This window comes from Xyrauchen texanus, chromosome 46 (assembly GCF_025860055.1).
Source record: "Xyrauchen texanus isolate HMW12.3.18 chromosome 46, RBS_HiC_50CHRs, whole genome shotgun sequence".
Lineage (NCBI taxonomy): Eukaryota > Metazoa > Chordata > Actinopteri > Cypriniformes > Catostomidae > Xyrauchen > Xyrauchen texanus.
This window is the reverse complement of record NC_068321.1, coordinates 923,689-937,746: the sequence shown is the minus strand read 5'-3', so window position 1 is coordinate 937,746 and position 14,058 is coordinate 923,689. Positions and strand designations below refer to the sequence as shown.

Here is a 14,058-nt window from a genome sequence, read left to right as displayed (position 1 = left end):
AGCAACTAGAGATTCAATCTCCCGGACATACGGGTATAAAAGGAGTGCCGCTTCGGAGCCGAGTGGACGCATTCACTGTGCTGAATCCCTCCTGCCGTTCCATTCATCTCTCTCTCTCTCCAAGCTGTTGGATCTACGGCGCATTACAGCAGTTTTCCCACTCGCACACTACGGTTGTGTTGAGCAACACCCCTGGACAGCAGAGCAGAGCTTCCTATATATATATATATATATATATATATATATATATATATATATATATATATATATATATATATACACGTATATACTGCATATAGAAATTCACAAAAGAGTATATATTTTCCTATTATCTCTCTGCTTCCGATGGCCATGATCGCTTATGTGTTTGGGTGCCACCCACACAGAGTCAGTGTTCATGGATGGTTCATGTCCTCATTGCGAGGACATGAATATGACTACGTTGCAGTCACCTCTCACCTTCGTAAGAGGGCAAGCCACCCCAGCGGCTCCCCGACTCGGTCCTTCTACCTATGGGTAAGAGGCGGGGTCGGTTAGCACTGGGGGCGATATGGGGACATCAATAGGAGTTTCTCTACTGGGTATTCCCCCACGGACCTCCCATTCCCTGTCACGCTCGTATGCTCCGACCGAGCTCAGGAGCTCGCATCGAAAATTAGTTATCGATAGGGGCTAGTCAACGATTGCCTAAGTGGACCAAGCGGTTGCGGTGCACTTGTGCCAGCAAAGCGCCGCCACTTCCAAGGTTCCCATCCAGGGCCTGTAGGCTGACATCGTCACTGATGGCTAAATCCTACAACGCTGCTGGACATGCCGCTTCCACCTTGCACACCATGGTGCTCCTGCAGGTACACCAAGCCATGGCACTTAGAGAACTGCACGAGGGTAGTACTGACCCAGGACTAATGCAGGAGCTGTGCTCGGTGACCAACTTCGCCCTCCAAGCGACGAAGGTCATGGTGCAGACTCTCGGGCAAGCGATGTCCACCCTGGTGGTCCAGGAACACCACCTTTGGCTCAACCTTGTCGAGTTGAGAGAGGCTGACTAGGTTTGTTTCCTTGATGCCCCCATCTCCCAGGTTGGGCTATTTGGTGACACCGTCTGGGAATTGGCCAGGTAGTTTTCAACAGTAAGAAAGCAGATGGAGGCTATACAACACATCCTGCCCCGGCGTAGCTACAGACCCTGCACTCCGTCTGCTCTTCGCCCTGGGCATCCCCCTGCGGTGGCAACACCAGATCCGCCACAGCCTGCCCCTCGGGGCCGGCCTTGGCGTGGAGCTACCTGTGGGGCCCCAACACCACCCGCCTCACAGGCTTTGAAGTACCCCTGAGTTGGGCAGCCCGGGGACTCAGGAAACTGCACTACGGGAGCTGGTAAGCAGACCACTCCCTCCCCTTCCGGAGGGTTGGGTGGAGAATCCTTGGTTTCATTTGAATTTTGTTTTGCCGCACACCCAATGGGTTGCGGTACCCACATTCTGAATAAAAGAGCAGTTTCCTCATTCCCTGGGCCCTATTTCCGGTCTCCCCGGCCGTCGTTATCACGACCGCCGACAACCAGTTCTTTTTGGCATGTGGATCGTGCTCCCCAACCCATCGCACTGGTTGATCAGGACCGTCCGACTCGGCTACGCAATTCAGTTATCCAGGTGCCCGCCCAGGTTCAGCGGCATCCGCTTCACTGTGGTGAGAGGCGAGAACGTGTGGAGATTGCCTGCCTTCTACGGAAGGACACGACAGAGCCTGTCTTTCCAGCCAAGATGAAGAAGGGTTTTACAGCCCCTACTTAATTTTTTCCCAAGATTGGGTGGGTTGAGGCCAATCTTGGACCTGCGAGTTCTGCGAGTCCGACTCCTGTTCAAGATGCTCACGCAGAGATGCATTTTAGCAAGTGTCCGGCATCAGGATTGGTTCGTGGCATTAGACCTGAAGGACACGTAATTCTATGTCTCGATTCCAACTCGACACAGACCCTTTCGAGGGTCGGGCATACCAGTACAAAGTCCTCCCCTTTGGCCTATCCTTGTCTCCTTGCACCTTAACAAATGTCGCAGAGTCAGCCCTTGCCCCACTAAGGGAAGTGGCGTCTGCATCCTCAACTATCTTGATGACTGGCTAATCCTAGCTCACTCGTGGGTGCTCAGTCACCTCAGCCGCTTGGGGCTTTGGGTCAACTGGGAAAAGAGCAAGCTTTGAACGCCCCGGACCATGGAAATATGTGTTCCGCCCATTTAGCCTACTTGCACAGACGTTGTGCATATGTGCGTATGGTCAGGGAGGACAAGGAGCAGATCCTCTTAGTGGCCCTCCTGGACTTGGTTCTTGGACCTCATGTTCCTCGCAACAGCCCCCCCTTGCGAATTCCCCTGAGGAAGGACCTTATTTCTCAGGGACAGGGCACCATCTGGCAGCCGTGACCGGACCTCTGGAATCTCCATGTCTGGCCCCTGGATGGGACGTGTAAGACTTAACCCTCTGGGGTCGACGGACGCACCGGCGTGTCCTGCTGGATATTTTCGTCATTACAGCAGAAACAACTTAAAATACTCCGTCATTTTTGGGTATACAGATAAGTGTAAGACATCAATAGAGACTATAAAGGGTCTACTTTTATTTGTGTATAAAGAAAATAAAAAGGGTGAGCTTTCAGCAGTCTCTGTGTTCACGAGCATATTTGAGAAACACGTCACAAAAATGAACTGAAACTCCGTGAATACTTATCACACAAACATGAAACATATGTCTAAAGAAAGCTTAAGATTTCTACTTTTAAATAAAACAATTCAAATTGAAAACAAATATTCTCCTGAAATGCAATCTGTTTGAAACAAAGTGATGTACAGTTTTTACTTGGATATCTAATTATCTGTAATGTGATCCCACCCACCAGCAGAGGGCGCCATTCATACGCTAATGTGCTGAGACGATCAAGGGAAATGGTGCACTTCCCCGACAGTGAGGTTTGATGTAAACACATTTCATTCATTTTTCTGCTCGTTTGCAACGATACACAGGCGATGAACGTTTGAATTTTGAAGAGAGACTTCAAAAGGATACAATTTTGGATGAGTAAATCATTTAGTTTTCATTAGCTGAGATGCTATTTTATATAAACATGTACATATTTTACTAGTGGGACTGTTTCCAGACTTGCCAGACAGGATTTAGATATTGACATTTGAAATATGACTCCTAATAAGCAAGTTTTAGTTACATTTAAATGCTGTTTTGGCTAAAGCAGGTATTTAAATTGTATGCTGTATAATATAAATATGATATGTAATATGATATAAAAATAAAATGAATGTTTAGATGATATTTTATCTAGTATTTATAATGCCTCATTATCATCAACAAAGCTTGTGCTTGCAAATATGTGTTAGGGTTAAATTAGTAAAAGGCACTTTAAATATGCCCATATTAGAAAATCATCATATTATAATGATTTATGAAGGATCATGTGACACTGAAGCCTGCAGTAATGATGCTGAAAATTCAGCTTTGATCACAAATTGCATTTTACAATATATTTAAATAGAAAACTGTTCTTTTAAATTGTAAAAAGAGTTCAAAATATCAATGTTGTTTCTGTATTTTGGATCAAATAAATCCAGTCTTGGTGAGCAGAAGAGAATTCTTTTAATGGTAGTGTAGGTCTAAAATTAAGTAAAGTCTTTATGTCAAGAAAATATATAGTCAGATTAATTATTTTAACTTAAAACTTGATTTGGGTCATAAAGTCTTCTCACATTCATTCTCTATCCCTCATTGATAGGCCCAGGGGAGGGTCTTTGTCTCTCATGTGTGAATTACAATGAATATTCATGATCGTTCACGCCTCCTCGCATATTACCTTTCAACACTAAAATTGTCTTACAAAAGTTAAATTACTATATTGTTTTTACTATAAAAATACAAACCTGTACATACATGTTGCTCACATATTGTTGTAGCCCAGTTTGTGCTGAATACAGTGTTATCAGACTTTAGCCATTAATATGTTTTTAAGCAAATGAAAAAAGCACAAATGTCAAGGCATGTGAAAACTTCTCCAGGGCCCAAAATACCCTCAGACCCCAGAGGGTTAAGTGCCCTACCACCTGCAGTGGTAGACACAATCACTCAGGCCAGGGCCCCCTCAACGAGGCGCCTCTATGGCCTGAAGTGACATCTGTTTGCTAAGTGGTGTTCTTCCCGAGGCGAAAACCCCCAGAGATGCACATTAGAATCAGCGCTTTCCTTCCTGCAAGAGAAGTTGGAGGGATGGCTGTTCCCCTCCACCTTGAAAGTGTATGTGGCCGCTATTTCGGCGCATCATGATGCAGTGGATGCGCGATTTGATCATCAGGTTCCTGAGAGTTACGAGGAGGTTAAACCATCCCCAGGCCGCACCTTGTTCCCTCATGGGAAGAGGTTCCCTCAGAGGGCCCTCCTGAGAGCCCGACCGGGCCATGTGCCCAAGGTTCCCACATCCCCTTTCAGGGATCAGGTGGTGAACCTGCAAGCGCCTTTGCATGGCTGTGTCCGGTGCGTGCTCTTCGCATCTACTTGGATTGCACGCAGAGCTTTAGAAGCTCCGAGCAGCTCTTTGTCTGCTTCAGTGGACAGTGGAAAGGAAGCACTGTCTCCAAACAGAGGATCACTCACTGGGTCATCGATGCCATCACTGTGGCTTACCATGCCCAGCATGTGCCACCCCCTGCTAGCCTGCGAGCCCATTCTACCAAGGGTGTTGCGGCTTCTTGGGCGTTGTCCTGCGGCGCCTCTCTTGCAGACATGTCAATTCAAGTCAAGTCAATTTGAATTGTATAGCACCTTTCACAGCACACATCGTTTCAACACAGCTTTTCAGAGGATCAGGCATTAACAGAAGATAAAACTGTAATGTCTATAATGCCGATGAGTCATCATTGTATAATTAGATATAATACGATTGTGAATCGTGTTTAATAATTCTATTTATAACCCCAGTGAGCAAGCCGATGGCGGCTGTGGCAAGGAACACAAAACTCAATAAGATGTTGGTTAATGGGAGAAAAATAATCTTGGGAGACACCAGACTCACTGTGGGAGCCAGTTCCCCTCTGACTGACATCATGAATATAATGCCAATATTACTGATGTATAGTTAAAGTCATGGTTTAAAATGATTAAACTAAGTAAGTGTTAAGGGAAAGTGTTTAACCAAAGATTTTGTATGAACTGTAAGATTAATGACTAATGTCTTTGAAGTCCATCCTGTATTAACTGCAGAAGTTCACATAGATGAACTTTTTAGGCTTTTGTTGGCAATTGATAGTCTATGTATTCCATTTCAAGAGAAATAAAGACATCTGTAGAGCTGCGGGCTGGGCAACACCTAACACATTTTCAAGGATTTATAAACTCAGGGTTGAGCCAGTTTCATCCTGTGTGTTATCAGGTAATACAAACAGGTACGTTTGGGTCAGCTGACCTGGTGTACCATTTGTGCATAGTGCCTTTCCTCTCCCTTGAGGCGAATACATGCGCTCTTTTCCCAGTTGCGTTCACAAAAAAGTGTGAACCCTGGACTTTCTGACCTACCTTGGTACCGCTCCGCACAACATCCTTCCACTTCGACCCAGTAAGGCTGTGTGTTGTATTCCTGTGTGTTGCATTCCCTCGGGCTGGGTGTGGTCCTCCTCTGTGGAGGGACACCCCCAACATGGACATTATATGGCCCCCAACTGAACGATTTCATTCCTTTTTGGGGAGAACAATAGAGAGAAGGCTAAGGCTGGGCCAGCCAGTCCTTAAACTTCTGAGCAGTTAGCCGCTCCCCAAGGTGTAAGGGACCCCTTCATGCCTGCCAGTGTGTTTGGGGGTAGTTACGCGACAGCTTGCTGCACTGGCTACAAGGCACACAGGGTTCTGCCCGTCTCGCACTGCCAGTCTGCGTAACTCTGTTCAGCTCTTGTGGCATTTTCCATTGCGACGCCTAGTGTCAACTCATCGACACAACGTTGAGTAAGTGACAGATAGGTAATGTCATGTTTTCTGATGTAACCTCCATTCCCTGATGGAGTCTTTGTCTCGGCTCCTCAGTATGAAACCTGAGTGTGTGTTTGCAAGCGGTACTCCTTTTATACCCCTATGTCCGGGGGAGTAAATTCCACACGCCAATTCTCATTGGCCTTTTCTCAAAGATCAGAGATGTCTGGGCTCCCAAGAGTGAACCCCTTGTGTCAACTCATCGACACAATGTCTTGTTCCCTCCATCAGGGAACGGAGATAACATCAGTAACCATGACATTTTCAGCTGTGTTTACAAACGGAACCGGAAAGCAATGTGTAATTTTCTTTTCTTTGTTTCATCATGGATGAATGCAAAAACGCATTCGGTGTGAGCTGCCCCTAAGAAAAATATCAACCTCAAGTGGATCACTGAAAAACTGACTGGATTTGGCCCGCAGTCTGCCTGAATAGGCCTGCTCTAGTGACAAATAAAGAGCTCTAGCAAGTATCAACTGTTGTGTTTCAAAGGATGTCTTTGAATAATAATAATAAATATTTTGAGAATATACACTCACTGAGCACTTTATTAGGAACACCTGTGCACCTACTTATTCGTGTGATTATCTAATCAGCCAATCATGTGGCAGCAGTGCAATTTTTAATATAATTTACATACGGGTCAGGAGCTTCAGTTAATGTCCACATCAACCATCAGAATGGGGAAAAAATGTGATATCAGTGATTTGGACCGTGGCATGATTTTTGTTGCCAGTCTGACTGGTTTAAGTATTTCAGAGATTTCTAGAGTTACTCAAAATACTCAAAATGGTGCCAAAAACATTCTATGGATGGAATCACCTTGTTGATGAGAGATGTCAACCGAGAATGGCCAGACAGGCTCAAGCTGACAGAAAGGCTACAGTAACTCAGTTAACCCCTCTGTACAATTGCAGTGAGCAGAATAGCATCTCAGAATGCACAACATGTTAAACCTTGAGGAAGATGAGCTACAGCAGCAGAAGACCATATCTGCCACTTTATTAGGGCCATATTGTGTGACCATAGACCCTAATAAATTGCTCAGTGAGTGTAGAAGATGTAAACAATGATTGAACATTACTGTATTCTTGGATAGCAGTTTTGAGCCCCTTAATAAGCACCAGCTCTGTCAGATTGGAGTGGACTATACTGACTATGTTCACCTCAAAGTAAGCAAAACAACATACAGAAAAATATAGTCTAATCAGAATACAAGCAACAAATACAGTACCAGTTTGGACACACTGAAATACATTTTCTCATTATCTTAAAAACTTTTTGATCTAATTAATAAGTCCCCTTTCTGTTGGTAAATGTTAATACACTCAGTGACCTATATGAGAGATCCTTTGAAATGGTTCAACATTTTGGGATTCCCAGATCTCAGATCTTTAGGTATTTACAGATGCGCCACTTGCCCTGATCTATTTTTGGGAGTAGCATACACCCCCCTAAAGCAGCAGATACTCTGGGACTGATGAATACTGCTTTTGGAAAAGGTCATGAGGCATCAGTGTATTACTCCCTGCTAATTCAGAGTCTGGGGGATGGAGCTTCGACTTCTCTCAAGAGATTATGGGAGAAAGATTTAAACTTGGTATTAGAGGAGGGAGTGTGGGCTAGGATTCTGAAAAACTTCAAGTCTACATGTAGAGATGCAAAGGGGTACCTTATGCAATTTAAGATTTTACATAAATTCTATTTGACCCCTCTAGGTTGTATATGCTTGGTCTTAAATTAACACCCACCTGCTGGCGATGCCAATCAGAAGATGAGGACACAACCCATGTTTTTGTTGGTGTGTTAAGGTGGGATTGTTTGAGGGGAAGGGTTATAATTTTATATAATTTGATTCCATATTTTCTGTAATGTTTAAGTTAAGTTAAGTAAACAATAAAAAATGTTCATATATATTTAAAAAAAAATTGATCTAAAGGATCGTGTTATGTTTATAACTTGGCTACAAATGAGTGGAATGATTCAGTGTATCTCATATCCATTCCTCAAGGAGTGAAGAGAACAACTCGTATTCAGATTAAAGTGATGATAAAAAACAGAATGGGAGGTTTCAGGCTGCATTGTTCTCAAGACTTCCTCACTCCAACTCTTTTTCTGTTTATGTAAAAACAATATTGAACATTATATTACTCATCCATATAAAAGATATCCTGTTATTGGACTCCCTTTAGTGTACTTTAAATACATATAATGCTTGTAGGTATTTCAATATCAAAAGCAATATTAACTGGTATATTTATATTTGTAAAAGAGCAAAAGCTGCCACATCTCTCTTTGCAAACACAGGAAACACAGTAAATCTTGTGTGTGAACTTCTGCCCTCAAACAGATGGAGTCAATGACTTCCTGTACAAATCCCTCAGCAGAGGACACTGAACAGACCGGATCAACTTTATAGAAATGTGTTTAAACTGCCTACAGACAGACACACACACATGAAACAGATGACAAAGATGAAGAGATGTTTAGTTTAAAAGATCTTGTGATGGAGACAGATGAGATCTAGTGACAGCAGTAAACTGAGGTGTTGTTCCTGAGCAGAAGTGAACACACTGATCTTCTCACCCCAAAGAGCCATGAAGATAGAGAAGAAGACAGTGGCAGGGTTATCAAAGAGATGACTAGCTCGAGCTGTTCCACAAGCCATGCTCAGATTCCAGTAACTGCACACGCGGTCGCAGAGTGGACACATGGTGATGTTCTTTCGTGGGTCACAGATCTCCATACTGTCAAGAGAGAGAGAGAGAGAGAAAGAGAGAGAGAGAGAGAGAGAGAGAGAGAGAACACATCTATAACACACTTTACTGAACTCCTATCACTTTTTCTTGTGTCCAGTAACTACTAACACAAATATTACTGGATCAAATTGGGGTTCTTTTACTTTTATAAAGCAATATAGGCCCACAATCCATGTTTGTTTGATATAATGCCACATCAGCATAAGAGCCTTTTTGCCATACAAAGAACAAGTATATCTATAAGAAGAACTATATCATCAATGAATTAGAAAAGAAAGTACATTTCTAAAAATAGTTCATTTCTACCTTAAACAACATGATCATGATCATTACTGTTTGCAATTTTGCTAGTGAATGTTCCAGTACCCTGACATCGGCCCCATTCTGCCTAGTTCTTGACAAGTGTCATCTATTATAATCTATTATCAGACATTTTTACCTCCGAGACCCAGGTTCTGTTCCCAAGTTGAAACCAGCAAGTATTCACATTTACGTAATCAGTAATGAGCGCGATTCTGGAGGTTGCACTTTCCCTTCAAGATTACATTTTACTCCAGTGGTGGTAAAGCTTATGGTTGAGATAATGAAATATTCATTCCTCTTTACTGTATTACATCATTTACAACTAAAAACAACTCACATTTGGCACCCTTCTGTGGACATTTCACCCAAAAACTGAAGTTCACTTCATGCTTCAGCCACTGGGGGCAGTGTTTCGAATTTTGGTAAACAGACCAATTTCAGTGAAAGAAATTTCGACCTCCTGTTGCCACATTTATTGAAATACAGTACTTTCTGAAAAAAATGTGGCCTAATGTGCCAAATGAAAGAGTATATAAGGGGTGCTAAATGAGTGATGACAGTATGATGATGGTTTGTCATCTTTTAATAAAAACCCATGTGTAAGTCTAGTGTGACTTATTCAACATCTTGTCTGGATAGTCTTTTACAAATAACAAGGTTAATTTTAAATCATTTGTTGCTTTCAATTTCTTCTAATTTCACTAGCCATTTGTTTTGAAATATTGGAGTTGAGTAACGACTTGAGGTCTGAAGGTAGAATTTATCATTTCAATTTGTATAGAGCGCAGCTGTCTGATTCCAGAAGTAAAAATCCCATTCATGTATTCCATAGGGGAACTGATTATTAAAGATTACTTATAAACCATATCTACCATGAGTTTGAGGTTTTATATGCTTCTGTTGAAGCCATCAGTCCATGTTATTTTAACTTTATTTACAAAAATTGTATTTCACAGCAGAATTCCTGGTGAAAAATTACACTTCCCATGATCCTGAAAAGAAAGATCCACCAATCATAAAATCACAATCAAGAAAGCACTGCAAAAGAGCTATGAGGTTCTAAATACAATTATCATTAAATTATTTATTTTTATACACAATTTACAATCATAATTCATAAAACTACACAAGATGACTAAGACTTTATAGATATTACAGTTTCATTTTCTGTAAAGCTGCTTTGATTCGAGTCAATCTCTCTGCACTCTTAAATTACTTATTTTATTTGAATATATCTAAATATTTTGCAATATTCATATAAATATATTGATTCTATACTGTACTTACAATCAATAGTTTAAAATCTTTCCATCATTTTTAATTAGATTATTTAATTCGCAATGCTTCATGGGATTGTACTTCATTCCCTCAATTAAGACGTTATGTACACAGTCTTGTATCTTTGTCTTTTTATCTGATTTTCAAATACTTTTTTAAAATCAAAGTTTCTAATGTTGTGATTCACCTCAAAGCTGGTTGGTTTGGTTTGGTTCATGGCTTAGAATTCTTTTATGAAGCATTTTAAGAAATCCCTATGGAAAAAATACTTTCAGAACCAAGACGACTGAAACAGTTGCAGTCTACTGCTAACTTATTTGAATCCTCGTTTGGTATTAAGTAATTTTTGACCAAAATAAATTTTAAAATGTAATAAAAATGGTATCCTTTATCTGAGCAGTAAAAGACTTGGTGACTTTTCCTCCATTTGACATATGAACATGAAAAAATAATTGGGCTTGATTCAATAAGTCTAAGAGGTCATAAAAAGGTGACACATTAGATATTCACGGACAACACTGACTGACTTTTGAATTAACACAAGACAATAACACACAATGCAGAACAAACAAAGAACCAGGGCATCCATCTTTTGGTCATTGTTGGCATTACAAGTCATCTATTATTTTCTAATATTAACTCAAACACACATGTTTGAAAGAAAATATGTTTTACTATATAAAGTTTGAAATAGCAAAATGTTTACACTGATACTTCTGGGCGGCTGTGGCTCAGGTGGTAGAGCGGGTCGGCTGCTAATCGCAGGGTTGGCGGTTCGATAATCCTAAATTGCTCCCAATGGCAGGCTTGCACCTTGCGTGTATGAGTGTGTGTGTCAATGGGTGATTGGGACACAGTGTAAAGCGCTTTGATAACCTCTAAGGTTAAAAAAAAGCACTATAGATGTGCAGACCATTTACCATTTTATACTCTAATTGACTTTTCAGATTTGAAGGTTTCTGTTTCCTGATGTTCATTTTCTTGACATTATTATGCTTTTACTTTGAGATATTACATTTTTATGTTTGAAATAAATAATTTGTAGAAAAATGATTTTCAAGTCATGTTGTTTATATTTTGTTCACCAGATAGCAACAACGTGCCTCCAATTTATGTCATATTCTAATATTTTTCTCATGTTTCAACTCATAGAAGGGTAAGTTCTGTTTTTTTTTTCCTTCAAAACATTTGCTTATTTGTATATGCAAATTAATAGTAAAATGTAGACGTTTAAATATAAATAATATCAAAATAGCATAAAATCCCCCATTACAAAAAATTTACATTCTTTAAAATTGACACAGGAAGTGACATCATTTGACCCTTTCTACAGCATGGTGGGAAGGCAAGTAAATAATCTAATTTTCTTAATCTGTACTCAAATTGCAGTGTTAAACGCATTCATCAAGATCAACCTATAATCCTATTTCTAAAGTTGTTCAAATGTTTTTTTTTTTATTTATGGGGAAAAAATGTACTTTATCAAAAAATAAACACAAACAATATTAGCCATATTGTGTACCCTTTCATGGAAAGTGCCAAATTACATCTGTCTTCACTGTCATGGAAAAACATTATAAGGCTTCATGCCAACATAAGCATTAATTTACAGCCTTTAATTTAACCTGATGATGGTCAATATTCTTATAATTTCTTTTCCAAAGAATGACTTTAAAAATAGATAAAAACTGCAGTAACAGTTCCAACCGGCCTTTGTCAGACTGTGTCATAATATCCTGACAGTAACAAACTCCAGAGGGATTTTCAGACAGATGTCTGGTTTTATTCACTCTTTCTCAGAGTATGGACTTCCTCTTTCACAGTTTGAGGTTTTACACTCAGGATGGGGAGCTCATTTATTAGCCAACTGTATTTTTAGACCAAAAATGTGATGAAGGTTCAAGACTACCCTCACAGAGGAAGAAGAATCTTCAAGAACTGTTATTTAACTGTGATTAAATTAGAAATGGGTTGCGATAATGTTTCTAGTTATTAAAATAGACCTCAACGGTCTTTTGGTAGTGCATTTTATTCTGTAATATACTTAATTTAATGGTTAAAGAAAATCTCAGGGAAAAAAAACCCAACAAAAAGAGAAGCTAAGAACAGGTCAAATACTCCAAAATGGTGTCCACTCACCTTGGAATGTCATCATCAACAGTAACGCATCCATAAAGGAACACAAAGACCCCTACTATGGAGGCAGGGATCAGCATCTGGGTGTAAACACCAAGCCAAGCGAAGTACAGACCGATCTTCTCTCCAAAGTACTTCCTGTAAAGTTAATGAGAGATGTTAGCAATGAACCAACAACACCGTATGACAAGAACTTAAAAGAGAGAATAGAGATATACCTGATCAAACCAATAGGCTGGTACTTATAAAAGACGCTGTAGCAGGCCCATTCTTCATACAACAGCTGAAATAAAAAGAACAGTGTTAAGTCTCTTACCATAATTTTTCACCCATTCATCTTCACCTTTAACATAAGAAGATGTTTCATTAAATGTGACTGCATATACCAGCGTTGGGCTTCATAAAACAACAGAAAATTCAATTTCCTCATCTTTTTCAAACAGTTCCTTCATAGTTTTGCTTTGGGTCATTAGCCTGAAAATTAATCTTTGCTCAAAGAGCAGATCTTTGCAGGCAGCACACTCAACAGATCAACATGACAAGATGGCCTAGAAATGATGGTGAAGGACGACTAATCCCTCAAAAGTTGATGGCTTGTGGCTCACTTTTGGCTCATTTGGTATGGTGTTGAGAATTAAGAATTAAGTTAACTGCTTTGAATCCCAATAGCTGCATCTGCTTCAGTATTGTTTGTGGGGTGTACACTCAAAAAACTTGCTCTTTGGCTGAACTTGATTCAATAGTGGACAGTGATTTCACGTGTTTGAAATTACACTGCCTGGCCAAAAAAAAAAAAAAAAAAGGAACATATTCAAATATTTTGTTGGACCACCTTTAGCTTTGATTACGCCATTGTTTCGACAACCTTATGCAACGTCACAACATTTATTTCTATCCAGAGTTGCATTCATTTTTTCCGATATCTCGTATTGATGACGGGAGAGTCGAACCACTACTTTAAGTCTTCTCCAGCACATCCCAAAAACTTTCAATGGGATTAAGTTCAGGACTTAATCCCTGTGGTGGTCAATTCATGTGTGAAAATGATTCCTCATGCCCCTGAACCACTCTTTCACAATTTGAGCCTGATGAATCTTGGCATTGTTGTCCTGGAATATGCCCATGTCGTCAGGGAAGAAAAAAATCCATTGGTGAGATAATCTGGTCATTCAGTACATTCAGGTAGTCAGCTGACTTTATTTTATTGTCGCATAAAATTGCTGAGCCTAGACCTGACCATTTGAAGTACCCCCAGATCAGATCCAAGGGCTTGTACAGTGAGCACTATGTATGATGTGTACATCGCTTCATGCGCTTCCCTTCTTACCCTAATGTGCCCATCACTTTGGAATAGGGTAAATCTGGACTCATCAGACCACATGACCTTTTTCCATTGCTCCACAGTCCAATCTTTATGCTCCATAGCAAATTGAAGTAGTTTTTTCCCATTAGCCTCACAGTTGTTTAGTCCAGGGCTGGCCCGTGGGTTTGTGGGGCCCTAAGCGAAATCATGAAAATGGGCCCCCCCGGTGTGAAAATTGTCATAACTTTAAAACATCAACCAATT

At 40.6% G+C, this 14,058-nt stretch overlaps 1 protein-coding gene across 1 annotated transcript in view; it reads right to left on the bottom strand.

Moving 5' to 3' along the window:
• Nucleotides 1-14,058, bottom strand: part of LOC127637937 (anoctamin-1) — a 147,472-nt gene that overhangs the window by 74,414 nt on the left and 59,000 nt on the right. The window contains exons 10-12 of the mRNA XM_052119208.1: nucleotides 12,710-12,774; nucleotides 12,495-12,629; nucleotides 8,602-8,762 (exon numbers count right to left, since the gene is read on the bottom strand). Of these exons, the coding sequence (XP_051975168.1) occupies nucleotides 8,602-8,762; nucleotides 12,495-12,629; nucleotides 12,710-12,774 (361 nt within the window). The remainder of the gene's footprint in view (nucleotides 1-8,601; nucleotides 8,763-12,494; nucleotides 12,630-12,709; nucleotides 12,775-14,058) is intronic.